This window comes from Xenopus laevis, chromosome 6L, assembly GCF_017654675.1.
Source record: "Xenopus laevis strain J_2021 chromosome 6L, Xenopus_laevis_v10.1, whole genome shotgun sequence".
NCBI lineage: Eukaryota > Metazoa > Chordata > Amphibia > Anura > Pipidae > Xenopus > Xenopus laevis.
In genome coordinates, this window is record NC_054381.1 from 119,866,610 (window position 1) to 119,894,349 (window position 27,740).

At 38.7% G+C, this 27,740-nt stretch overlaps 1 protein-coding gene across 3 annotated transcripts in view; it reads left to right on the top strand.

Moving 5' to 3' along the window:
• asxl3.L (ASXL transcriptional regulator 3 L homeolog) overlaps positions 1-27,740 on the top strand; it is an 81,150-nt gene that overhangs the window by 13,687 nt on the left and 39,723 nt on the right. Inside the window, exons 1-6 of one of the 3 annotated variants that reach the window (XM_018267973.2) lie at positions 1,347-1,409; positions 7,370-7,372; positions 16,362-16,488; positions 18,855-18,963; positions 20,418-20,526; positions 26,672-26,793. In XM_018267973.2, coding sequence (XP_018123462.1) covers positions 18,886-18,963; positions 20,418-20,526; positions 26,672-26,793 — 309 coding nt within the window. In that variant the 5' untranslated portion in view covers positions 1,347-1,409; positions 7,370-7,372; positions 16,362-16,488; positions 18,855-18,885. Of the gene's footprint in view, positions 1-1,326; positions 1,410-7,369; positions 7,373-16,361; positions 16,489-18,854; positions 18,964-20,417; positions 20,527-26,671; positions 26,794-27,740 lie in introns of those variants that run through there. The other 2 variants (XM_018267970.2, XM_018267972.2) reach the window with 2 other exon arrangements.

A 27,740-nucleotide genomic window follows, 5' to 3' on the forward strand; every position in this document is an offset into this window, starting at 1 on the left:
TTGTAGGGCTCTGGTTGTGATGGAATTTCAGCATTTTTCATCCCAATATATTTTATCTTTTAAATACATTAAATTAGTTTAGTACAGGGCATTTGTATACGTATATGAGTTCATACAACGCAAGATAGCATGTTTTATGCTGTTCTGTTCCATCATCCTTCATTTTAAATATTATATAGATAACCATGTTGGCACATTTAAAAAATGCTAATGTTTTAATATCTGGCCGTAGGGGTCACTGACCCTGGCAGCCAAGTAACAGATTGTCTGTGAGGCTTCAATTTTATCATTATGTTTATCATTATGCTTATCAGGCCCTTTCTTATTCATCTTTCAGTCTGGCTTCCTTTCTGTTGACTGTTTACTATGGTAATTAAAGGGCCATAGGGCCCCCTTGAGTATACATACAGTATGAGTTCAGTGAATAGGACTTGTGCTGAAATTCCTTTTTTTTTATTATAATCGCAAACAAAAATGGTAGGTTTTTTTAAAATGTATTTATTTCTTTTTTAATTCTTTAGGGAACTGAAGTTACTTTATGTTTGGTCCTTCTACATAATTAGATCGGTGTACATATAAGCAGAAGTGCTTTATACATATTATAAATATTCAAATGCATTTCAAGTTCTCGCAATCCATATGTTCTTATGCCCAGTCAGTAGGGATGTAGCGAACCGCCGAGTATGTGTTCGCGAACAGTTCGCGAACTTCGAACATCCGAAAATCGAAAATCGTTCGATTCGAACGATCGAAGGATTTTTAATCGTTCGATCGAACGATTTTCGTTCGAATCGAACGAAAATCGTTCGATTTTAGCGACCGAATGGTCGAACGATTTTGACGCGAACGCCTATTGGCGAACGTCGCGCGACGTTCGCGAACTTGCGGCGGACGCGAACAGCCGATGTTCGCGCGAACAAGTTCGCCGCAGAACAGTTCGCTACATCCCTACCAGTCAGCCACACATAGCAAAATAGCTTAGCAATAGATATAAAACTAAGTTCTAAATCTGTTCAATAAAAGCTAATTAATCTTGAATGTCCTACTACAAATTACACATTGAAAGCAAATATCTAATTAGTTGCCATGGGTACCTGATGTTTTATTTAAGCAGCAATGTAAGAAAATTAGCCATGTTTGATGGGTTTCTTTTGCTCCCAGTGTAGTTTGTTTCTTGGCTGTAGAACAAGTAAGTTAAATGGTATCTTGGGGCATCTATGTTGGCAGTAAGATTCAGAGTGATTTGTACTTTTCTGTGTGAATTTCTTACTTTGAATATTGCATGCGTTGTAATTTTCTTTATTTTTTTTTTTCTGTTTCTATCAGGCTTTAGAAAAACATCCCAATTCACCTATGACTGCAAAACAGATCTTGGAAGTCATTCAGAAAGAAGGTCTAAAAGAAACCAGGTGTGTATTGCATCCGTTACCAATGTGCTGTGCTGGAAAGAGGCAGCTTTTAATAGATTAACGAAAGGGAAATGCATTGTGAGGGACTGTATAATAAGCAAGCATTTTTTATAACTACTAGGGATGGGCGAATTTTTTCGCCTTGTTTCGCCACGGAAATGCTGCCCATAGACTTATCTGGCGGCGCACGTCAAAAAATTGCCGCGTGTCAAAACATTTTTTTTGACGCCCATAGACCTTAATGGGCATCACCAACATTTCGCCAGCGGCGAATGTTTGTCTACGCGAAACAGGTCAAAGTCGCCCAAGCCTAATAACTACTTAATAGGGGGCTGCCTTAAAGGAGAAGGAAAGGTCCAATCTATGAGGGTGCCAAAAAATCTGAGCAATCAATCTACTTTCTCCATTTTTTTTATGGCGAGGGTGCTCTTTTGCAGTAGAGTTAAAAGCTGGACTATAGCAAAAAAAAGTGGCTTTTTAACCCTACTGCACTTGCTTTGACCACTGGATTTAAAAGGCAGGAGAAAGAGGATCGCTTGCAAGTACCCCTGCTCAGTGCAGTTTTCTGCTCTGACCAGGGGTATCAGGTAAGTGATTACAATACTTGGGGTGCCATAACATTACATCTAAGATTGGAACTTTCCTTCTCCTTAAAGGGTCTGTCATCCAAAAAAAAATTTCAAATCCTATTTTATCAGATTAGTCAAGCAAAATTAACTTTAAGTACACTATATAAATTTCATTCTGGGATGTCCTAATTATAGCAAGTAGGTAGTAGCCATTTTGTGACATGGTTATTAGGCAAGCCTTGTATCATCTCAGAATCTTGTTGTGCATCAGAATGGGAGACCTGATGTCCATCCCCATGCACTGGCTACACAATTAAATGGTGAAGAGAACGGGGGAATGTGGGGAGAGCAGTGACAGGAAGTGCTGAATGGAAAGTGAAAGTAACTGCCTGCCCAGCCTAAGGCATAGAGCAGGGGCAGGTAATATTTGACAGTTGAGATTTTGACAGTTTACAACAGCTATGAATCCTAGAATGCTAGAATTTGGATTTCATGTTTAATTTGAAAATTACTTATTATACAGTTTTTTTGTGTCTTGGTGACAGGTCCGCTTTAAAACGGACATCATAAAATATAGAATGATACTCAGCACTTTATAGTCATCATTGTCATTTGTCCCTATTGCATCAGCAAGTTGTCATTTTGTTATTTAGCTTTTTATTTACCAGCTCTCCAGTTTGTGTTTTTTGCAATCTGGTTCCTAGGGTCCAAATTACCCTAGCAACCATTCACTGATTTGAATAAGAGACTGGAATATGAAGAGGGAAGGATCTGAATAGAGTAATACAAAGTAGAAGTAACAATACATTTGTAGCCTTACAGAGCATTTGTTATTAGTTGGGGTCAGTGATCCCCATTTGAAAGCCGAAAAGAGTCAGAAGAAAAAGGCAAATAATTATTAAAGAACTATAAAAAAATAAATCATGAAGACCAACTGAAAAGTTGCTTTGATTTATCCATTCTGTAACATACTAAAAATTACCTCAAAGGTGAACCACCCATTTAAAGGCCATTATAGTATTTCCTTTGTAGGGTTCTGCAGTGATCCAACGATTGCTGCATGGCCGATGGCTCGGGTATTCATCCTTAATGCAGGAGACTCGCAAAGGCAAATTTTTTTTATTGCTGCTGAAGTTTTTAAGTTACTGATAACTGCTCGCTTGTAATATATTTTCATATTTTATAATATGCTCTATGATAGGAAAGCCAGAAAACAAATATGTGTGTTTTCAGTTTTGCTCTATTTCTATTATTCTTTCATTGCATAAATTCCCTTTCTTTGCTTCACTAGCTCCAAGCAATTGCTGCCAGGACTATTTTATTGTAATATGTTGTTGTGATAAGAGACATTGGATGAGGCAGCCTGTGTGATCTTGTTTGTTTTAGAACCAGAAGTGTGGATGCTGTTATCAGAGTGTCTAAAATCTGTGGTTTTCTGGATAAGGTGGCTTTCTTTTATAAGGAGCACCATAATGAAAACATTTGAAAATGTTAAAATGATATACTCATGGGGCTGTACTGCAATCAACATGTATGTGCAGAAGGGAATTAAGTATACTCCATTGTACAAGGGATAGGGCCGGAACTAGGGGTAGGCAGAGTAGGCACGTGCCTAGGGCGCAAAGCCGGGGGGGTGCCAGGCACCCACCTCCTCTGTCGGCTACCCCAAGTCCGGTTCCCAACTGTCTGGTTGTTATCGCGTCTTCTTTCGCTTCTGCGCATGCGAGAAAACTCCATTTGGCGCATGCGCACGCGAGCACAGGTTCGTGCACGCGAGCGTAGACAAGGGATAGGGGTTGAGCAAACTTTTTACCTATTGCTTTAATTAAGAAATATGTTAGGGTTTCTGCACACAACAGGGTCAAATCTGAAATTGAAGTAAAGTCACATTCTACTACCTGTTTTTTCAAGTACAATGCAAACAAGTCAGCAGTACACTGTGATGCCCTTTGTATAAGAAGCAGCTCCTTATTTCACGACCTAACAAATGAAATCAGCAGTTTGTTTTGATTGTGCTCATAAGAAACTGCCTGATGCAGCAGTATACCCCCTTCTTCAAGTATAGGGTCCAAGTCTTGTTTTCTTTCTGGAGATAATGGAATAGTTTATTTATCTAGTTTATGAAGGCTGTTTTAACTTGCAAATTTGTACTAACATTAGTAAACACGGCCTTAAATGTTATTCTGCACAATGAGCCGTATCTGCATATACTGTATCCAGCTCTAGATTTATATTCGGTGTGCCCAACGTGTGACCACCACCTGCCCCTTTCCCCGATTGGAACATGGTCAGAACAGCTTTGTTCCACCCCTTCCCAGTGAATGGCAGTTGCCATACTATTTGTTGTAAAGAGCGTACAATCGCAACTGTCAACTAACCAAAGACAGTTCTCTAGACAGCAGTAGAGAAGCAAGTGTGGTGTATTATGCCTTTGTTCTACTCATATGCTTGTGCAGATATAGGACATGTTATCCAGAATGCTTGGGACCTGGGGTTTTCTGGATAATGGATCTTTACATAATTTGGATCTTCATACCTGAAGTCTACTAGAATATCATGTAAACATTAAAAAACTCAATAGGCTGGTGTTGCTTCCAATAAAGATGAATTAAATCTTAGTTTGGTTTAAGAACAAGGTACCGATTTATTATTACACGGCAAAAGCAAATAATTTTTTAAGAGCTAATGGGTTTTTTAATCCAACCAATTTGGTGTTGCCAGTAATCAGTATTGAGCAGTTACATGCATTCGAATGAGCAAAATTACAAAGGTTCCCAAATTTTTGCACAGCCAGTTTTTAATGTTTGATTTAATTCCATACAACTGAATACTGCTTCACTAAAAATCTTTGTTCAGAAATCACCCCAGTACTCAGATGTTCCTGGGAAATGAAAGACATACCACTGTTCTCTTTTTTTTGTTGAAAGTCTAGTAAATTAGCTTTTCTGCAAATTGCCCATGCACATAAGGACTGTGTGTAATCATGCAGGTTTGCATTTGGTTCCTGAGGGTCTATCATGTGCGAGGACAAGAGAAGACATGCAGGCAGACCCTTTCATGTAGTTACCAGGCAACCAGATTGCTATGTAACTTGGCTATGACATTGACTAGCTATACTGCTACAGAATTACGTATGCCTTATAATAAACACTGACTTTATCCCAGCAACCCAGACCTCTATCTGTATGAGTCATTTTGTCCTAGCTAAGCCTAGAGAATCCAACACTCCTTACTTGTGACCCATATCTTTTTCTTTTTTTTTTTATTGCAAAATAAGATTATTCCCTTTTTTTTTTTTAATTTTTTTTTTACAAAACATCAGTCATCAGTACAGGTATAGAATCTCTTAGCCAGGAAGCTCTGGATTACAGACCATCTTCCATCAAGTTCATTTTAAAGGGGACGTTCACCATTAATATGTTCTAGAATGGCTAATTCTAAACAAGTTTACAAATATATATATATTTTTTAATCTTTAATCTTTTTAAATTATTTACCTTCTACTTCTGACTCTTTCCAGCTTTCAAATGGGGGTCACTGACCCCATCTCAAAAATAAATCGTCTGTAAAGCTACAAATGTATTGTTATTTCTACTTTTTATTACTCTTCTTTCTATTCAAATCATCTAGTATTCATATTCAAATCAATGCATGGTTGCTAGTGTAATTTGGACTCTAGCAACCAGATTGCTTGAATTGCAAACTGGAAAGCTATCGAATAAAAGCCCAATAACACAAAAACCACAGATAATAAAAAATGAAAACCAATTGTAAATTATGTCTGAATATCTCTTTTTACATCTTTAATGATTTCCTTTGTAATAATAAAATAGCACATTGTATTTAATAGTAACTAAGCCTTGTAAATCCGTATTGTTGGCAAAATCAGTGCTACGCAATATGTTGGCGCTATATAAATACATGATAATAATAATAAAAACAGTCCTTTTGGGTTTAGTTCATGTTTGTGTTCATTAGCCTAAGTTGTGGATATCTAAATTAAATAATAACTCCTTGTTTGGAAAACTCAAGCATCCAAGATAATAGATACCATACTGTATTTTGGCTCAATAAGAAAAATAAGGGGAAGATCAAAATCGGAGTTTTGTCGCATTTTATTATAAGCTAACATTAGAGAAAAAAAAAAGTAGCATGAGTTTTGTCTGCATTTTCTTCCTCCTGTTTTTTTTATATATTCCCACACACATTTCTTTTAGAAAAAAGTTGCATGCCAGCGAGAATCTCATTCATTTTCAATGAGACTTAAAAACTTGAATGTTTTAATAAACTGGGAAAATAAATACATTTGTCAGAGAACATTCCCATTGGCTTCTATACAACCTCGCCAGCTTGTACTTGAGTCTTCCTCTGCGACTTTGTGGTTTTATTCTTTTATACATGGCGACTATTCGAGGTTACAAAGAGTATTCTTGTGTATTCGTACCTGTGTTTTTTTCACTGCGTGTAATTACAACAAAGGGAGTAGCTTTAAAAGTCCAATTACCTCTGACAACTGCTGCAGCAAGAGCCAGAATAATGGGTGACATTCTCTTATATTGGCCCAGATACTCCAAACATGATAGATTAGAAAACCATATTTTTCCATATCGATCATAGTAAGCGAATCAGGTCAACATCAAACCACACATATAACAAAGGTTGCAGACCTTGTGAGATAATAGAGAGTGGCTCATATATAATCAAACATGGAATTTATGTTAATTTGTACTTTAGGATTTCTTTGGGTATTTGAATTTATTTGTGCTTTAGCGCCACCTATATTAGCTATATAATATTACAGGTTAGACATGTGTGTTTGAGAGTGCTTTTATTCACATTTTATTATGAACTTCACACTTATAGGATTTTTATGGTTTAGTGGCCGTATGTACCGGCTTATTATCTTCTGCTCAAATTGTAATGGAGTATGCTATCCAGAAATATCCGAATGGCCATCTCCCATACACTCCATTTTATCTAAATAATCCACATTTTTAAAAATATTCTTTTTCTCTGTAATAATAAAACTTTACCTTGTACTTGATCCTAACTAAGATATAATTAATCTTTATTGGAAGCAAAACCAGCTTATTGGTTTATTTAATGTATACAAGATTTTCTATACTTAAGGTATGAAGATCCAAATTACGTAAAATCCATTGTTCTGGAAAACCCAGGTCCCGAGCATTCTGTATAACAGGTCCCATACCTGTACCATAGTTCCCCTATGATTGGATTCCTGACTAGCTGGCAGAGTTCCTTCCTTTTATATAATATAATAAATGTTTTTTTTATTTAATATGTAACCATTTTATATGAACTAATGGTGCACTCTTTTCTTCCCCCCCCCTCCCCCATTTGGCTTGGATTGTGGACGTTTTACCTTTCCAGAAAGTAAGTTATTTCCATTGCTGTAATTATCTAAGATAATGATTATATAAATTGATTTTACATTGTCAACAGGATTGTCATTATTTGTACCGTGAAAACATGTAATTAAGAAAACAGACCTAGTGATAAAATTCATAGCTGCAAATAAAACATACATTTTTCAATTTAAATTATCAGTAAACTTTTTCTGCTCTTATGTTTATTAATTTGAACCAACACCATCCACACCCTGGAGCGATGTTGGAGCGATGTTGTGTACACATATGTTTAACCTTGCTGTTTCGGATGAGCTCATCTACTGTACTGTTCTGCTAATATTCTGCTCCTGCTGTTTATTTGATTGGGCAAATACCAATATGTCATGTTTACATATGAACGGTATCCCTTTATATTTGGTTTAGAAAATAAAATGTGCTGAAAGGGTTTAGAAAATAAAAAGTAAAAGGAAGGAGTTCATTATCCCATGTGTATGTATATCACTTTTTTTATTGTGCATATTTTTTTTTTATTTTTTTTTTTTTATAATTGTTCCTGAAAGGGAAACTTAGTATTTTATAGAATAGATAATTCTAAGCAACTTTTTTTTTTTTTTTTTACAGTTTTTTCAATTTGCCTTTTTCTTCTGACTCTTTTCAGCTTTCAAATTGGGGTCTCCATAGGATACAAATTAATTGTTATTGCTACTTTTTATTACTTTTTATTACTCATTTTTCCATTCAGGCCTCTCCTATTCATATTCCAGTCTGTTATTAAAATCAGTGCATGGTTGTTAAGGTAATTTGGACCTAAGCAACCGAATTGCTGAAACAGAAAATGGGAGAGCTGCTGAATAAAAATCTAAATAGCTCAAAAACTACAAATAATAAAAAATGAAAACCAATTACAAATTCTCTCAGAATGTCACTCTCTACATCGTATTAAAAGTCAACTCAAAGGTGAACAACCCCTTTAATACCTGTGAAAATGATTTCCAGTAATCGGAAACACTAGTTTTATATTGTTTTCATTGTCTCATTAGAAAATGTGTCATGGTATATTTGACTTCAACAGTTTCTGAAGTTCTAATTGCTCATTCACCACTTTTCTAAAAATACATTTTCATTTGACTATTTACTCAAAATAATGTTGCTTTGGTGAAGCTCTATGGCACTTATTCTCTTCTTTGCTATTCTTTAGCCATCTGTTTCATTTTTCCCTCCTCGTCCTTTTTCTCTTTGATCTACTCTCAAACTCTTTTTCTAAAACATGTTATGTCTTTAGCAGCACATCCAGTCTTGTTCCCTAATTTAGTATCTATTTAGTGCTATTCTGCTTGAACAGCTGGCAGTGTTTAACATGGCAGCAGGACATTAAACAGCAGCAAAGATGGGAACAAATACAACAGAATTGATTTTAGTCAAATCACTACAAGGAATGTAATAATGATACAGTTACTAAGGTGGCATCTATATAGATATATCTTTGCTGTGCTCTCAGATCTCTCTTGACTTTCTTACATTACCTTTTCAAAAATCCTGAAAAAGTGAACCTTTTTTTTTTTTGTTTTATATTTTTTTCAAGCACCCTGACTTTTTTTTACTTATTTATGTGTGTTTATTTTGTGCAAATGTACAGGTAGGGCAATAAGTACCATCAATGTGGAGGACAAAAGGGCAAAATGCAGAATTACTGCTAATGTGCAAGTTTATTGCAATCCACACAACATGTTTCAGGCAGCACGCCCTTTACCACACTTTTGATAAAGGGCCTGTGATGCCCGAAACATGCCAAGAAATATTGTACTGACCCGAGAAATTATATATATATATATATATATATATATATATATATATATATATATATATATATATATATATATATATATATATATATATATATATATATATATATATATCTCTCTATCTATATAAATAAAAACAGTCTCTGTGATCCGCACTCCTATCGGCAATCACTCTTGCACATACCCGGGTGCTGCTCCTGGGAAGTAATAGATACAAGAAAATGTGGTAGCACACTCCCGGGGTTTCTTCAATAAAAATTGTTTATTTTGACATGTTGCAGTAATCAACGTTTCGGCTCGTGTCCAGAGCCTTTATCAAGATTACATATCCATACAAAAGTACTGATTAAATACATATAGCCCCAAAGGCCGTGGCAAGTGTCACACACTAACCACCAATCACTAACTACCGTTGGACATCATCACTAGGGGGTTATGTAGTGATGATGTTCAACGGTAGTTAGTGATTGGTGGCTAATATATATATTAATGATGATAAATCTGAAGCAACTTTAAACTTAAAAACATTTTACCACTCAGCTTTTTTTAGTTGGGACATGACACTTGGGTTTATATTATAACACTGGGTGTCGGCTATTACATATGCATGAAAAATAGCCCTTACTGGAGCATACAAGGAAACTAGTGTGTGTGGGATATCTGGAAATGATATTGAAAAGGAGGAAAATCGTGGCGGCTGTTGAAATGGCATGTCCACCAAAATAACCTAAGGCCAGGCTCAAGTTGAATTTTCTTCTTTTATTTTTTATTTCTGTCCACTCTGTATCTGTCTTTTCCTGATCATGTGCTTTTATTCTCTATTTTCTGCTCACTTTTCAGTCTGTTTTCTCCCTTCTTTTTATTTACTGCTTTCATTCACATTTTATCTTTGTCTTCTAGTTCCCTTCATTTCCTCTCGCTAAAGTAGAAGACAAAATGGTTGGGATTACAGGAGGGTGTCCAAGTTGGTCAGTAGTACAATGGTGATGGCAGTAACACTGGAGCACTGTTATCATGCAACATTTATTATTTTCCCACAGTATTAAAACTTTGGCTAGCAGCCATGGCCAGGATTCTTGACCTACTGTATGTTGGGTAGTGCCCGGCCTTTGAATCTTCTTGTTTCTACTCTGTTCCATTGGGTCTTCCAGAAAAATATTGCTGTCTTGATCGGCTTAAGAACCCCATGTCCCACAAATCATTGAGGTCAAACAGTAAGAAAAGAGAATGTCTGGGCCCCATAATTTTTAATCCCCAAGTCCTCAAAGATTTAAACATTATATAAAATAATATTCAGCAATATGCAGAAAAAACCTAAAGGATAAATTCTGTTATCATTATTACTTTGCTTTAGTAGCTTTACATCATGTACCCATTTATGCCATCCAATGGCATTTTCTCGGTCGTCTCAGAGGGACACAGGGAATGATGGGGTTAAGCTCCACCCTCCAGGAGGCAGGACTCTTGAAGTAATTAAAGGGGTTGTGCCGGTTCAGGCTTAACCCCACACACTGTACATTCAGTTTTTCAAGTGTCCTGCTACCGGGAGGATGGACACCAGTCTATGAGACCGTTTTCTGCGTTTAGCCAGTGGCTGATACAAGGGGTGACACCAAAAAGCAGGACTACCTGTTTTTTATTGTGGTTAGCCCCCAACGAGGCAAATCCACCAGGGTCACTTTCTAGCCTAGGGGCTATACCGACCACCCAGACCAGACGCCTACCTGTACTAGTGGCTAGTGCAGAAGGTCTAGCTGGTGCGTGGGGGGTAAGTGGCATTATTATTATTATATTGTGCTCTCAGTACCACTTATATCACTGCAGCCACCTATTCCCCCCCCCCCCCCCACAACCGCTGCTTTAACTCTCCTCATGCGGCTGAAATCCCCACCGAGACCTTCGACTCCCAGGCGCCCGTGCTGAAGGAGCAAACAATACTCACTTTCACGGGTGACTGTATGGGAGGAGGCCATAGTGAGAGTTGAATTGCCGTCAGGTCCAGAGAGAGAAGGGAACACACTATGCATTCCACTGCCCCATTGCCTCTATCTGGCGAGTTTTCCTCTGGACGAGTTTTCTGTGTGTGCCGGGTCGAACGCAAGTGCATTCCAGAGGCCATTTAGGCATTCTCCTGTGGTCACCAACACAGCATCTGGTTGCTAAAATTCTACCCGTCTGAAGGCGGCATACAGGCTCTGGCTTACCCCACATTACTCCACACGCAGGATGGCAGAAGGTAGGCTAGTGGGAAAGGCCCCCACAGCACAGGTGAAATATTTGGCGTGCACCTAGTGCCAGCACAAATTCCAGAGGACCCAGGGAGAGCCACTGTGCAGATCCTGCACCATGGGACAGGGGGCAGTGCATGTCTCTGGGGACCACCCAGAAACTCAGGCTGAGAACACAACGCAAGCCACCTCTCAAGACCTCACTCCGGGGCCATTAGCAGAGCCACTCCTCCTCTCTGGGCACTTCAGCTCTCACAATCACTGACCTCTCTACAGGGTCTACCGGCTATCGCAGATAACTTAGGAAAGGCATTTGGTAAGTTTCATCACATGTCAAGTCGTAAGCGTAAACGCCTAGAAGATGAAAAAGGTGACCCTGTCGCACACACTTATTCTGAGGAGTCAGCTTCTGAACAAGTCTCGTCTCACTCAGAAGGTGAAATTCCCTCATCTGACGCTCATCCGCAGATTAGGAAGAAGAACAGAGTAAGGGAAGGGACAAGGACAGCCTTCACAATGTGGACAGCATTAAAGGGGTTATTGAGTTCCTTAAAGGAGAAGGAAACCCTGTAGAAAAAACCCTATACCCCCACCCCACGGAGATCCCCCTCCCCCCATGCTAACTGCCCCCCCCCCTTGGAAATGCCCCATATTTTATACTTATCCCATGTCACAAATTCTGGCAGCGAACTTCATGGCATCCATCTTCCGGGTCCTCGGTAAGCTGACTGGGAGATCGGTATGTTGGCGCATCTGCAGTTTTCGCCAACTGCACCCGAGGAAGGATCAGTTAGATCAGAAACATGTAGTGCAACTAAATAAAAAAATCACTTGTTTGATGGCTATGGGTCTCCAAGGTGATTTATCCTAATTTGTGAAGACAATGAAGTTTTGGCAGCTCCTAACTCTGTTTGATGAACCTGATACAGGGAGAACGCAATAAAGTTTTTACCTACGTCTCACTAACTAACCTTACTAACTGCTCATGTGCCGAAATTGACTGAGATAACCAATCTCCCAGTCAGCTTACCGAGGACCCGGAAGATGGATGCTGTGATGTCCGCTGCCAAAATCTGTGACGAAGGGTAAGTATAAAGTATGGGGCATTTCCCCGGGGGGGGGGCAGTTAGCCTGGGGGGAGGAGGGAGGACGTCTACGTGGGGTTGGGGGGTACAGTTTTTTTTCAACAGTGATTCCTTCTCCTTTAATGTTTCACAGAAACCAAAGATGCAAGGGGAAGCGCAAATTCTCTTCAAGAGGCAGCATAAAGCTACAATCTGTTTTCCAGAACAGAAGTTTCAAGTGTCTAAGAAATTCTCCAAGTCTTATCCCTTCCCTTATGAGCTGATTGATAAATGGATAAACCCTCTGGGATGCCCCGGTGTTGAGACTATCTAAGTCTACCACGAAATTTTCGATAAACAAATCGGAAAGATCGTGACTTTCGGTGCATGCGTAGTAGCTCCTCAACAGAAGGTTCCTCCAACTGCGCATGCGCCAGAAAATGCCGATCACTGCAGGAAGAAGACTGAAGGAGACAAGATGGCTGTTGTGAACTCCGCTGGGCAGGACCTGCAAGGAGGGGTAAGTAGAAAGTTAGGGGCATTTGCCCAGGGTGCCAGGCAGTCTCTAGAGCCATTCAAGCATGGTCCCAATCACTCATTAGGGACATCCAGGAGGGTGTCCCTCGGGCGGATCTATTGTCAACACAAGCAATAGCAGAGGCATCAAGCTATTTCTGCGCCACCACCTTAGACACCTCACAGCTTACCTCACAAACTTCTGTACTGTCTATAGCGGGCCGCAAAATTGGTCAGCGGATCTTGGCTCTAATAAATCCTTAACCTCTCCCATTCAAGGGTCAACCGTTATTTGGAGAGGAACTGGAGAAAATTTTCCCAAGCAACAGGAGCTAAAAGCACTTTTCTCCCACAGGCCAGAAGTAGAGCCTCTTCAGCCAACGGACGAGGGAAATGTTTTCGTGGCCAGAGTGGCTGATTTACGCGGCAGAGCAGCCCTCCACAAATATCTCACTTTCGCTCCAAGACTTATGACAAGACCCGTCCCCCGTGGAAAAGCAATAGGCCCCACAACAAATCATCAGCGGACAAGCCCGCGTCTGCCTGACGGGGCACTCCCTCCGGAATTGTTGGAACGAATCAGAGGAAAATTGCAACTATTTCGGGAAAAATGGATCCAACACTCTTCAGATGCCTGGGTCAAAGAAATATTTTCGGGAGGATACCACCTGTACTTGGCCACAAACCACCAAGGAGGTTTATTATGTCCAGGGTGCCTTCCAATCCCACAAAAGAAAAACTCTTTCTGGAATGCATAGAAAAGAAGAAGAAATCTGGAGTGATTACATCAGTACCACGGCCAGAGAGATTGTCTGGTTTTTACTCAAACCTGTTTACTGTCCCAAAGAAGGATGGCTCTGTCAGACAAATACATTCGACCAGTCCGATTCAAGATGGAGACCTTGCAGTCAGTGATACGTGGGATGGAGCTGGGTCAGTTAATGATGTCCCTAGACATCAAGGATGCTATTGGAACATCTCCATGTTCCAATATGGCCGCCTCACCATCGTTACCTGCACTTTACCTTCACGAACAAGCATTAACATTTTGTGGCACTCCCGTTCGTGCTCTCATCGGCTCCCAGGGTATTTACCAAACTAATGGCGGTAACATTGGCGACCTTGAGATTGCAAGGAATATCTGTGACTCCTTACCTGGATGACCTCCTTCTGAAGGCCGGATCAGAGGAGAAAGCCAGGGAGGATCTTCACAAGGCAGTTTTACTCCTCCAGAACTTTGGGTGGACCATCAACTGGTCGAAATCCAACCTGATCCCAAACAATCAAGTGACATTTCTAGGTCTGGAATTCAACATGCTCACACAGACTGTAAGCCTTCCTTGGGACAAGCAGACCAGAATCAGGGACCAAGTTCAGTTTCTGCTGTCCAGTCCAGCACAGAGCAAGGCAGGTACTGGGAACAATGGTATCTGCCATTGAGGCAGTCCCATTCGCACAGATCCATCTTCGTCCCCTTCAAGCCAGTATCTTGTCCACATGGAAAGGGAATCACTGAATCAACCTCTTTGTTTGACACCAGCAACAAGGGAGGCACTCATTTGGTGGTTGAACACAATCAACTTAGTTGTCGGCCAGTCACGGGCAACACCGGAGTGGAGATTGATAGCCACGGACGCCAGCATCCAGGGCAGGGGGGGGCAATATGGAAAAACCAGTCCGCCCCAGGTTGTTGGTCTCCTGCGAATCTAGACTACCTATCAACATTCTTGAGCTAAGAACAGCCTGTGCGCATCCAGAGCGACAATGTCACCACAGTAGCATACGTAAACCCCAGGGAGGTACACAACGTCAAAAAGCACTGGCAGAGGCCAGGCCGAAACAGATTTAACGGTGAGTTAAATCACAGATTCTACATTTCAAGGTTTCTATTTAATCTATGGCAAGGTCAAATCTGGCTGACAAAAGGCTTAATACAATTACATTTTCACTTGATTCATAAAAATGAGACTTTATGATATATCATATGGTTATGGGGTCCAGTTTCTGGAATCCCATTATCCAGAAAGCTCTGAATTAAGTTCAAACTCATAATTGCTTTTTATAAATGATTCACATTTTTCTTCGTAGTAATAACATGGTACCTTGTACTTGATCCCAACTAAGCAATAATTAATCCTTATTTCAGGCAAAACAATCCTATTGAGTTTAATTTGTGTTTAAATATATATATTTTTTTTTAGGTTGAGTTTTAGAGGTTTTGTGAATGAAATCACAATATATAAAGTGTTTATATACAAAAAAGGGTCTTCCACTTTATTATTTTGTATTGAGGTGGAAAATTGTTTTTTGTAAATGCAAAGAGCCTATGACTAAGTGTGTGTAACACGAAACGCGCACGGCTATACATGTGACATAATAAATCATTTTACCTATATCTACTGCCTGGTGGAAGATTGCCTTTATTTGAGTGCCTGCTCTACAAAATTTTTGTTTGAAGTCTGCCAGGATCACATCCGCCTCTAGGGTTACCACCTTTTCCTTTCCGGATGGGGGGCAGAAGCTGATGTCACAGGTGGCATGGCTGTGACATCGCAGGACGGGTTGATGACATCAAGGGAGGCCAATGGCATTGTGGGGGGGGGGGAGGCTCGATGACATGGCAATTGGCTGCTCACCCTGTCAATCTAGAGGAATCCTGCCCCGGTAGGCAGTCTAGAACCAGGCAGCCCTTCTGAAAACTGTGCTGTCGGGTCAAAATGGACGGGACGGCAACCCTACCTGCCTCCCCTCCCAGGATACTGGATGCATTTACTGTATAAAATATTTTATCAAAACATTTTATGTATGTGTCATCATAATTACATAATTACAATTCTACTTGGTTTGCATGGTGAATTTAAACTATACTATACTGCCAAGTAACACTAGTAGTAGTATCTTGGCAGGCAGGCTTGGATGGCAATTGTATAACAGCTTACAAATAACTATTAAGCTATTGTCTAACAAGCTTGTCGTACATAACATTAAAATGCCTAGTGACAAGTAATATTTGTTTAAAATTAGACAATTGTGCAATGTACCAGTTAACGACAATCGTTTTATTGCCTGGCTTTGTTTAGTGCTTCAGTTTTGCAGGTATCTGGCCCAGAAGTTCACAGTACTGTATCTCAGGAATTTATTTTATTTAAATTTAAAAGCAGCATGTGTACAATATTTCAAATCACAGTGTTTTAATGAATATTTTTTTCCCTCTCCTCGTTTTTTCCACAAAATTCTTTTTGTTTTAGCTTTTATTAATGAATTGGATAACTGCACTCCTGGTGCTGTATACAGAGCATTGTGTGTTGACGTCCCTTTGGCATTTAGAATAAAAGTCCAAAGACAAGTCACAAACACTACAGTTACCGAACCAAACTTGTTAATGCCTAGTTTTATCATTGCAGGAAATAGGGGGTAATTTAATTAGACCCTGTACAGAAGTGCAAGAGCTCCAAGGGGCACAAAAGTTGTGCCTTGCCCTGCATAAAAAAAATTGGTGCAGAGAGAAGGAAGGCAAGGCAAGTAAATAAGGTGAGAAGAAGAGCAGGGCAAGAGATTGGGGAAAGAATTGGCAGGTGCAAAAGAGGACACAGAAATGGGGAAAGGAGACGGAAGTGGAACAGGAAATTTGGATTGTACCACTTTTAATGAACTCATTGTTTTATTCATGTAATTATGTGCATTATTAAAGGGGGGGGTTCACCTTGAGTTGACTTTTAGTCTGATGAGTGATATTTGTTTTTCATGTTTTATTATTTGTGGTTTTTGAGTTATTTAGCCTTTTATCCGGCAGCTCTCCTGTTTGCAATTTCAGCAATCTGGTTGCTATAGTCCAAATTATCCTAGCAACCATGCATTGGTTTGAATAAGAGACTGGAATATGAATAGGAGAAGGCGTGAGTAGAAAGATTAGTAATAAAATTTGCAATAACAATACATTTGCAGCTTTACAGAGCATTTGTTTTTAAAATGAGGTCAGTGACCCCACTTTGAAACCTGGAAACTGTCAGAGGAAGGCGACAATTGAAAACAATAAAAAGAAAAAATGAAGGCCAATTGAAAAGCTGCTTTGAATTTGAATATTCTATAAAGTACCAAATAAAAAACTGGGTAAATAGATAGGCTGTGCAAAATAAACATGTTTTCAATGTAGTTATTTAGCCAAAACCGTAATGTATAAAGGCTGGAGTGACTGGATGTCTAACATAACAGATCAGAACACTTCCTGCTTTTCAGCTGTCTTGGTTTTCCAGATTGGTTACTATTTAGTAACCTATCAGAGACTTGAGGGGGGGCACATGGGTCATAAGTGTTTGCAATTGATCCTCAGCATTCAGCTCAGATTCAAAAGCAAACTCACTGAACAGGTATGTCCCATGTGGCCCCCTTATATTTACTGACTAAATCAGAGTTAGAGAGCTGCAAAGCAGGAAGTAGTGTTCTGTTATGTCACTCCAGGTTTTATACATTACATTTTTGCCTAACTAACTTTATTAGAAACATTCTTTATTTTGTACAGCCTATCTATTTAACCAGTTTATATTTTTACATTGAACTGTTCCTTTAAAGGTGAACCACCTCTTTAAAATATACATTAAAAATAATAAATTAAACATTTATAATGATTTATATGAGTAGTCTACATATGTAAGAATCTTTGATTATAAAATACCAAAGAACATGTAAATAGGTGAAATTGTGCTGCTTTCCTCATGGCCATAGGTTAAAATCCATCGGCAGATTCTGCTTCAGAGCAAAGCATTTTTTTTCTGTGAAACATTAGCATATTTATTTGTAACATCTTTTTATAATCCATGACAAAATCTATTATAAATTGCTTTATTATCGGAAACCATTAGCATATTGATTACAGTAACGTTACATAAAGCAATTCTATTGTTAAATAGAGGAGTAAATGGTTTTATATAACCAAGATTCAAGTTGCAGATTTATTTTCCTCCCAGATGTTTTATTGTATTGCAGCCATACTAGTGAAAGTATTTGCTTAATCATAAGGAGGCATCTCTACCTTGCAAACAATATCAGTCAGCCCAGATTGTTGCAATGTCTGGGCTGCTCACTTTCCAATAAATCTACAATTTGTGGTGGTAATTCTTTACTTGGTTTCCTCATTAGGCATGTCACATGCAAAGAATTAAGCAGAGTAACGGCAGTTTACATTTCATTGCAACAGCAGTTCCTTAGTATTTCAATATAGAGAGGATATTGCTTTCCTTTAACCTCTTGTTACCTTGGATATAAAATAGTTGACTCTTAGTTGGCCAGGTTTTTGCCTCCAACTTTAAACTTTCTGCTTGTGACAGTAACTTAATTCTGGACCTCAAAGAGAATTCCTCCTCCCCCCAAGCCTGAAACACAACCACTTGTAACTTAAATCTCTTCTTCCGGGGCCTTTTCTTGCTATTCTTTTGTGCCCTTTATCCCACTGGATACAGCTGCCCTTGAACTTCGCTTTTTCCTTCTGATCATTCATGTGCATCCGTCACATTGTCTGCCGCATTTTATAACCGCAGCTTTCCTGTGCTGTTTATTGAATGATTTTACTTAAATATTTGGATTCAGATTTTCATTTCTGAAGCAGAGATTTCTGGGGTTTTTTTGTGTTTGGTTTTGTTTTTGTATGAGAAAGCATAATTATAATGCCCAGACTTTCCCCCTGAAGCCTATGGAGCAGATGCATTTGATTAGGTTTGCCAAAGCTTCTCTTTATTGTAATGTAGATGCTTTCAGACTCAGAAGAATTTGTGTAAAGAAAAGCATGAACAAAAAAAGGGAAAAAAGGGCAAGAAGGCTACGGCATTATAAGTCGTACTCAAGCTCTCACATGGTTTACAGTCATTTCATGTGCTTTATTTTGTAATCATCTTGCATTGTAGTGGTACCTCTCCGTTGGCTTGTCTCAATGCAATGCTTCATACTAATACTCGTGTGGGAGATGGAACCTTCTTCAAAATCCCTGGAAAGGCAGGACTTTATGCTCTTAAAGTAAGTTGCATTTTTATTAGTCAACTAATGACCGCATCATGTATAGTTTGGTTTGTGAGTTCTGAGGCAAAAGAAAAAGTATCTAAGAGAGAAGTGGTTTACTGGCTCATATATACAAATGACAGCACATTCTTTATTGGGCAGATGTATTTGTACAGATTTATTTTTTTAATTAGATTTCTGAATATTTGGACATAAAAATATTATTCATGTTTTGTGATACTAGTTCTTTTTTTTTGCATGATGCAGAGTTGTCTAAAATGATATTTTTTTTTTTTTTATACTTCCTTGTTCAGTATAGATGTAGCATACATTTTAATTACAGATCAAATTTTTTTAAAAAAAATACAGTATGCCAAACATGCAATTTGTCTTCCCTACCCCGGTTCTAAATATGTATAGCAGTATGAATGATGTAAATAATACTGTTTACATTTGTATGGATAGGACCTGGGGTTTTCTGAATAAGGATTGTATTTAATGTAATTTGGATCACTCGGGTCTTAAGCATGCTACAAAATGTTTTAAATATTACTGTTTTGTCACTAATATGGATTAGACACTTTAGTTACAATCAAATACAAAGTACTGTTTTATATGTACAAAGGAAAAAAAGGAAACTGGTTACAATTGAGTCTATGGGAGATGGTCTTCCTGTAATTCAGAGCTTTCTGGTAGGGATGCACCGAATCCAGGATATGGTTCGGGATTTGGCCAGGATTCTGCCTTTTTCAGCAGGATTCGGATTCAGCCGAATCCTTCTGCCCGGCCAAACCGAATTCAAATCCTAATTTGCAAATACAAATTAGGGGTGGGGAGGGATATCGCGTGACTTTTTCACAAAACAAGGAAGTAAAAAATGCTTTCCCCTTCCCACCCCTAATTTGCATATGCAAATTAGGATTCGGCTTTGGTTTAGTATTCGGGCAAATCTTTTGCGAAGGATTTGGGGGTTCGGCCGAATCCAAAATAGTCGATACGGTGCATCCCTACTTTCTGGATAGCGATTCTGGATAAGGATTTCTATTTCATTAATACATGTCCCAATTCTTCCCCATTTGTGTTTCATTAAAGGCAGAATAGCCAAGTGGGGATGGTGATTGCCATATTACGCTACTACATGTCCTTTCCCCACCTCTCATGCAGAAGTCACCTACCAGGAAAATCTGCAATTGAAGTCAGGACCAGATCTGTTTTATGCTTTTGGCCAGCAGAAAGCTAGGGACAAAACATCATGGTTCCCAATATAGCCACTGCTAACTGTGCTGCTCTACTCTTCCTTTTATTATGGCCAGTATTGAGGATTGCAGTAGGGTGCCTGGGGGGGGGGGCAAATGATGTGTAAAAAGCTTCACACAGTTGCAGACTGAACTGAATATAGACAGTTAGTACTAGTAATGATTCTATTTACTGCTTAACACAGATTTTGCTAATATTTTTGCTTTCTCTGTCAGAAAGAAGAATCTGCAAGTCCCACAGATGGAACATTGGAAATAGGGTGTGAGTCGGAGTTAGAGAGTTCAGAAATGGCAGAGGCTAGCAGCAATGGAGAAGAAAATGAAGGTAGGTTTTTCAGCATTTGCACCAGACTTGTTCTGGAGAAAATGCCATGCCATATGGACATAGCTCTAACAACGATGTGTGGCCTGTGTTTTACAAAGATTTATTTGCATGTTCAGTGAATTAAAATAATTGCAGTTGTGTGGTGGTAATACAGTTCAGTGTAACTTTTTTATTATCTTCTGTTAGGAGCAAAATAGCAGGTAACAGAGTTTTTGTTTACCTGTATTAAAATGTGTCTATACATAAAATATGCATACTGGTATAAATTTATTGCACCGAGAAATGTTGTACTGTACTGACTAATTCTAATTTACTGCAGTTGATTGATATACCGCTCCAGAGACATTCTCGGTCACCATTACTACAATCCATTATTAATGCAAATGCCAGGCTTATACATCTCACCTACTGAACTACTGATCTTAAGGTTCAAATCTCTTCACAACTCTGTCCCATTGTATTTTTTAAAACAACTCAAAGTATTCATCAACCCACTCACTGCAGTGATACTTACAGGCCCAGCACTCTAAAATGGCTGAACTAACACACAGACTGCTGGTTCTTCTGTAGCTTTATGTACTATTATTAAAAACAATAGCATGCATCATCTTATATATTTCAATATCACTTTACATGTATGTAAGTGAAGGACTGGCCATAATAGATTAGTTTAGAGCTCTAATTATATAAAAGCCAGTGCCAATACTGTGCCTGTCAGTGCAAAGACACAAGGGGTATATTTATCAAAGAGTGAAGTTAGATATCGCCACAATCTTCTAGAGTGAAATTCCACCACTCTCCATTCATTTCTATGGGATTTTTAAAAGAGTATTTATCGATTGATGAAAGTTCAACCTTTGATAAATACTCCTTTCAAAATCCCATAGAAATGAATGGAGAGTGGTGGAATTTCACAAATTATTGGGCTGTAAAATAAACAAGTAATGAAACCATTGGAATGGAATTCTGGTAAATGAAATAAGGTCGGAGTGGGCATCCTGTCGTCTACCGGAGAATCTACATTTATTATCTACTTTCACAGCAATTAGATACATATAACGCTAGATACTGTATTACATATTTTATATATTATTATTTTTTTTTTGGTATTTATATAGCATTGATGCATTTCCACAGAGATCATTCACATCAGTCCCTGCCCCAGCCGACCTTACATTTTAAGGTACTTATTGCACTCAGTAGAGACAATTACTAGCCAGTTAACCTGCCTGTTTGTTTTTGGGGTGTGAGAGTACCCAGATGAAATACACAGACATGTGGAGAAGATACAAACTCCTTGCAGACAGTGCCCTGGCTGGGATCAGGTTTAGGACCCCAGCGCTGCAGGCCTGTCCTGGAAACAAGTATTTTAATGGGAATGCAGTGTCTGTGGCCCATGATCATTCAAAAAAGTTATGTAAAAAAAAAAGAAATGTAAAATTACTCGTTAAAAAAAATTGACCCTTTTCTTTTCGCCAAAAATTCGCCGCCGGCAAAATGTCGCCAACGTGCATTAAAGTCTATGGGCGTCAAATTGTTCGAGATTTGTTATACCCTAACCCTGGAAATAACTTGAATCCGAAAATACACCATCTAAAACCCGTCGAGGTCATGTAGAAGTCAGTGGCAGAAGTTCCTTGAACCATTTGAAGAATTGTTCAGTATAAAAATAAAAACTAGGTAAATAGGCTGTGCAATTTTAAAAAATGTTTCTAATGTAGTTGGTCAAACATGTAACCTATAAAGGATGCAGTGACTGGATAAGGCAGGGCAGGCACTTACTTTCACTTACTATTCTGCAATTCCTAGATGTCACTGCACTGTTACATTTTCCCTCCATCCCCAACATGGGCATGGGCATTAGGTTCTCCATTTTGGTGCATAAACAAGATTTTGGCTTTATTTGGCAAGAGTTTGAGTGTCCACAAAATGGCTGCTGCCTGCTTGATGTGATTGTGGTTTACAAGACTAAAAGAAAGAATATTGAAACATGTATATAGGGTAAGTGAACTTTATTTTGCTTGACTACCATCATCAAAACAGGATTTTGAATTGTTTTTTACAGTGACAGGTCCCCTTTAAAGTCACTCTCTAACTCAGAATTAGACAGCTGAAAAGCAGGAAGTTATGTTCTGTTCTGTTAGCCGTCCAGTCACTCCAGCCTTTATACATTACATTTTTGGCTAACTAACTATATTAGAAATTTTTTTTTATTATTTTGCACAGCCTATCTTTTCCCAGTTTTTATTTTTACACTGAACTGTAGCCTTCATGATGTTCGTTTTTTTTCAGTGGGTTTCGTTTAAACCCCCCTCAAGTTTTTTTTTTTGCCGAAAACTCAATTGATTTGAGTTTTTGGGTTGTTAAAAGGGACCCGTCACCCAAAAAAATTATTCTAAATCCTATTTTATCACAATAGTCAAGCAAAATGAACTTTAATTACACTGTATAAATGATTTGAATCTTGTTTCCTTCCATTTGGGAATTCAAAATTATAGCAAGCAGGCAGGAGCCATTTTGTGGACACTGTTTTTAAGGAAAGCCTTGCATCATCTCAGAATCTTGTTTGTGCACCAAAATGGGGGGCCTGATGTCCATCCCCATGCCCTGGCTACACAATTAAATGGTGAAGAGAACGGGTGAATGTGTGGAGCAGTGACATCTAGAAAGTGCTGAATGGAAAGTGAAAGTAATTGTCTGCCCCGTCTCTATGCCCATGGCATAGAGGAGGGGCAGACAATATTTGATTGACAGCTGAGATGTTTAAATGAGCTTAGAACAGCTATGAATGCTTTAATAAAAAATTGGATTTCATGTTTAATTTGAAAAGGACTTTTATTATACAGATTTTTGTGTCTGGGTGACAGGTCCACTTTAACACCTAACTCGCTGCTTCGAGTTTTTTCTCCATTCGAGTTTTTTCTTGAATAAGAAACCATTCTAGTTGTGAGTTCATTCGAGGTTTTAAAAAGCTTACAGAACTCTAAAATTCGACCTTTGATAAATAACCCCCTTAATGTTGGTTTTGGACAGACCAACTGCAATCATACAACAATAATTGTAATCCATGTTAATTAAAGGACATGGAAATTCCTATTCACTGTGAATGTATTCTCTACCATTGGAACCTGGACCAGTGCTCTTTGTTAAAAAACTTGCTGGCCATGGTTACCTTCTATGGGAGACAAGTACCATCATCCTTGATGAATTTCTCAATAGTTCCTTGCTTAATGATTCCTGTGTATACTATTTGGTATTCTGTGACTGGTGCGTGTGCAGTATAATACAATGGAAGACTTCAAATAAAACTCTGCATGCTGTAGTCCTGGAGCCATTGGGAAATTCATCAAATATATGGCATTGTGGCAGTACCATACAAGGTCACCCAGGCCAATGTGCTTTTATAGCACCTACTAAGTGTCTTGGGTTAGCCAAACAAATTGTCTTTTTGTCCTTTAATTTTCCACTATTATGAATGAGAGTTCCTTCTCCCTTACTCTATATTATTATATGATTATTATTTATTCATGCTAATTGGCTCCCTTTTTGATTGGTCCTGTAAAACATACCAGTAAATACAGTCCAGTTGTAACTGGAAAAGTGTCTCAGAGAATCACTTAACATGGAAGCCTTACTGAAAGGATTTATGCATAAATATTGTATAGTGAGAAGATTCAGTGGGCATGGAGCACATCCCAGAACACCCTGTATAAAGCAAATCACATTGGAAGGAATCAAGAGATACTTGATAATGAGAGATGACGCAACTAACGTCACTAGATGTGAAGGGCAGCGAGGCGAGACAGCCAGCTGTGTCTTTTATATGTAGAAAGGACAAGCCCTTAGGCTTCTCCTCTTTAAACACTGTATCCACAGACGGTGACAAACTCATGTTGGCCATCACCTTTCTGTGCAGCTCATCTTTCATTAACTAAGCAAAGTCAGCTAAGCCTAGAAAGAACGGGTGTATTATGCATTTATATATATATTTTTTTATAAATGCACTCTGCTTGCTGTTTCTACCTCTGCAAACATAAAAAAAGACTTAAAGGAGAAGGAAAGCTACCAAAGCAGTTTATAGATTAGCAATAGATTAGCCACAATCGTACAAGCAATAACACTATATTTATTCTGCAGAATGCTTTACCATACCTGAGTAAACAGCTCTAGAAGCTCTCTCTGTTTGTTTAGGATAGCAGCTGCCATATTAGTTTGTTGTGACACTTCCTGCCTGAGTCTCTCCCTGCTCACTCATAGCTCTGGGTTCAGATTACAGCAGGGAGGGGGAGAGGAGCAAACTGAGCATGCTCAAGCCCTAGCCGTGGAGGTTTATGCTGAAAACAGGAAGTCTGATACAGAAGCCCATGTGTACACAATAGAAGGAAAGAAAAGCTGTGTTTCTTTTGACAGAGGACTCAAAGCAGCATTTACTGTTGTATTAATATAGACTTTTCTGATGAAGCTGACTTAATTGTAGCCTTTCCTTCTTCTTTAAGAAATATGGATTATATAATATCATAAACAAGGCTTATTCTACCCCTGACACTGCACAGAGCATCATTATGTTCATAATCATGTTCAGAACATTTTCAACTGCATAAATAAATTGGCTGCAGATTGGATAATTTGATGATTGGCCTGAATCATGTTATATCTCAATCCTTGCATTTCTTCTGTCTACAACTAAAAGGACAATCAATGGATGACTTAAAATATGTAGCATTTGTGATTGTGGCTGTTTCTCACAGACCCTCAGAGCTATGTTTGCATACAGGTTTGATACAAGCATTTGCAACTAATTGCTGTGTGCACAAAACTATTATATATGCACACATAAATAATTTTGGTCCCATACCTGTATCACTAGAAAAAAAGTAAAAAAAATCTAAATAGTAAAAAAATTAAAGTGGACCTGTCACCCAGACACAAAAATCTGTGTAATAAAAGTCCTTTTCAAATTAAACATGAAATCCAATTTCTATTTTTTATTAAAGCATTCATAGCTGTTGTAAGCTCATTTAAAAATCTCAGCTGTCAATCAAATATTGTCTGCCCCTCCTCTATGCCATGGGCATAGAGGCGGAGCAGACGAATACTTTCACTTTCCATTCAGCACTTCCTAGATGTCACTGCTCTCCCCACATTCCCCCTGTTCTTGTAACCATTTAATTGTGTAGCCAGGACATGGGAATGGACATCAGGTCCCCCATTCTTCTTATTTTTATGAGAAGGTGAGCAGAGACCTCAATTCTGAGCTGGAGAGAGTGCAAAGACTTAAACTGGTTAGAGGGATGCAAAATTATGAGGGTAGACTGTGAAGGTTGGGGTTGTTTTCTCTGGAAAAAAGGCGCTTGCACAGGGACATGATTACACTTTACAAGTACATTAGAGGACATTATAGACAAATAGCAGGGAACCTTTTTACCCATAAAGAGAATCACTGTACCAGAGGCCACCCCTTTAGACTAGAAGAAAAGAACTTTCATTTGAAGCAAAGTAGGTGGTTCTTCACAGTCAGGACAGTAAGGTTGTGGAATGCACTGCCGGGGTGATGTTGTGATGGCTGATTCTGTTAATGCTTTTAAAAATGGCTTGGACGATTTCTTGGACAAACATACTATCAAAGGCTATTGTGATACTAAACTCTATAGTTAGTATAGATATGGCCATATTTAATTTATGTGAAGTTATGGAGGGGTGTGTATGGATGCTGGGTTTTCATTTGGAGGAGTTGAATTTGATGAACGTTGTCTTTTTTACAACCCGAATTAACTATGTAACTATGTTTAATGTAATTCTGTCACGAGTTTTGAGAGTTTTTTTTTTTTTTTTAAATAATGGAGCAGAGCCATCAGCAGGACATGATATCCTGGAGATGGCTCTTTTAAGAGAAAAAAAAACCCCAAATGCCTACATTATCTGGGATAAAAAAAACTAGAAAATGTATGCTGCAGTCAGCCTGTGGCACCTAAAGAGCACTGTATGTCTGGTGGAAACATTATGGAAGCATGCAGATCCAGCTTGGCTTACTTTAGCTGCAATGGTATGGATAGGAGCATGCATTTTAACTACTCCGGCACCGTATCGGAACAGCTGTGTGCAGTTATTTTATTCTAACCTTCTGTTTTAATGTTTTCTCTTGCAGTTTGCCAAAAGCAGGTATCTGAAGAAGCCTCTTCCAACCGAGACTCAAGCATTAATAATTCCACAGTGCAGAGCAAGCTAGCATCTTCCTTCCAACAGCACACCAAAAAGGCTTTAAAGCAGGTAGGGGTTATTAACCAACTCTAATTTTACCTCATCAGTGGTAACCGTTTTATGTGGAATGTGTTGATCAACATCTCTGACTGGTTAGAGGTTGGCATAACTTGCTTTGACAGTAAGGAAGATTCCTTCATGACCCATGTTTATGTATCATACCTTCCAATTGTAGAGTTTTTCGCAAGAACAGTCCGACTTTGACAGCTCAACCCACAGTACCGGATTGTTACTGAAATGTCCCAACTTTCTCTTTGATCTCCTGCACTGAACAGCCAGAGAAAGATTGAAAGAATTTACTATACTAATTTGCTAAAAATTATCTTTTGGGTGAAAAACGCTTTAATTCTGACTTTAAATATATCCAATTTGGTAGTGTGAAAGGGATCTACAGACAGCTTTGCCTCCGAAGCTTTATTGGTACTGCTCAGTTGCTGGACTTTGACACACAGTGTAGTAAAAAAGGAAAAATCTGTAGCCTTTAATGCTTGATGGTACATTTTATTGCAGTCAACCTCTCGACCATATATTCTTCCACCCTGGGCTACAGCATAGAGCCTATTTATCATGCTGTGTATAAAGTTGAAGCATTACTGGTGATGTTGCCCACATCAGCCAATCAGCAATTACATTTCATCTGTTAGAAAACAAAAGCAAACATCTGATTGGTTGCAATGAGCAACATCACCATTAATGTTTCATTCCACTTTTTCCACAGCAGTAGTTTGGTACACTACTCGTTTACTAGGGGCTCTGTGGGAACCTCGACCTAAGACATGGCTTTGCTCTGTGCAACCAGTATAATATACAATGAATTATCATGAAACGCTCAAAATGTTATAGTTCGTCACATGCATTGTTAGTTTAAATGTTTTAAAGTATTAATGCCAGCCTGCGGGTGCTACAACAGATTTAGCATAATGATAAATTGCCAACAAAAGATGATTTTTTTTCAT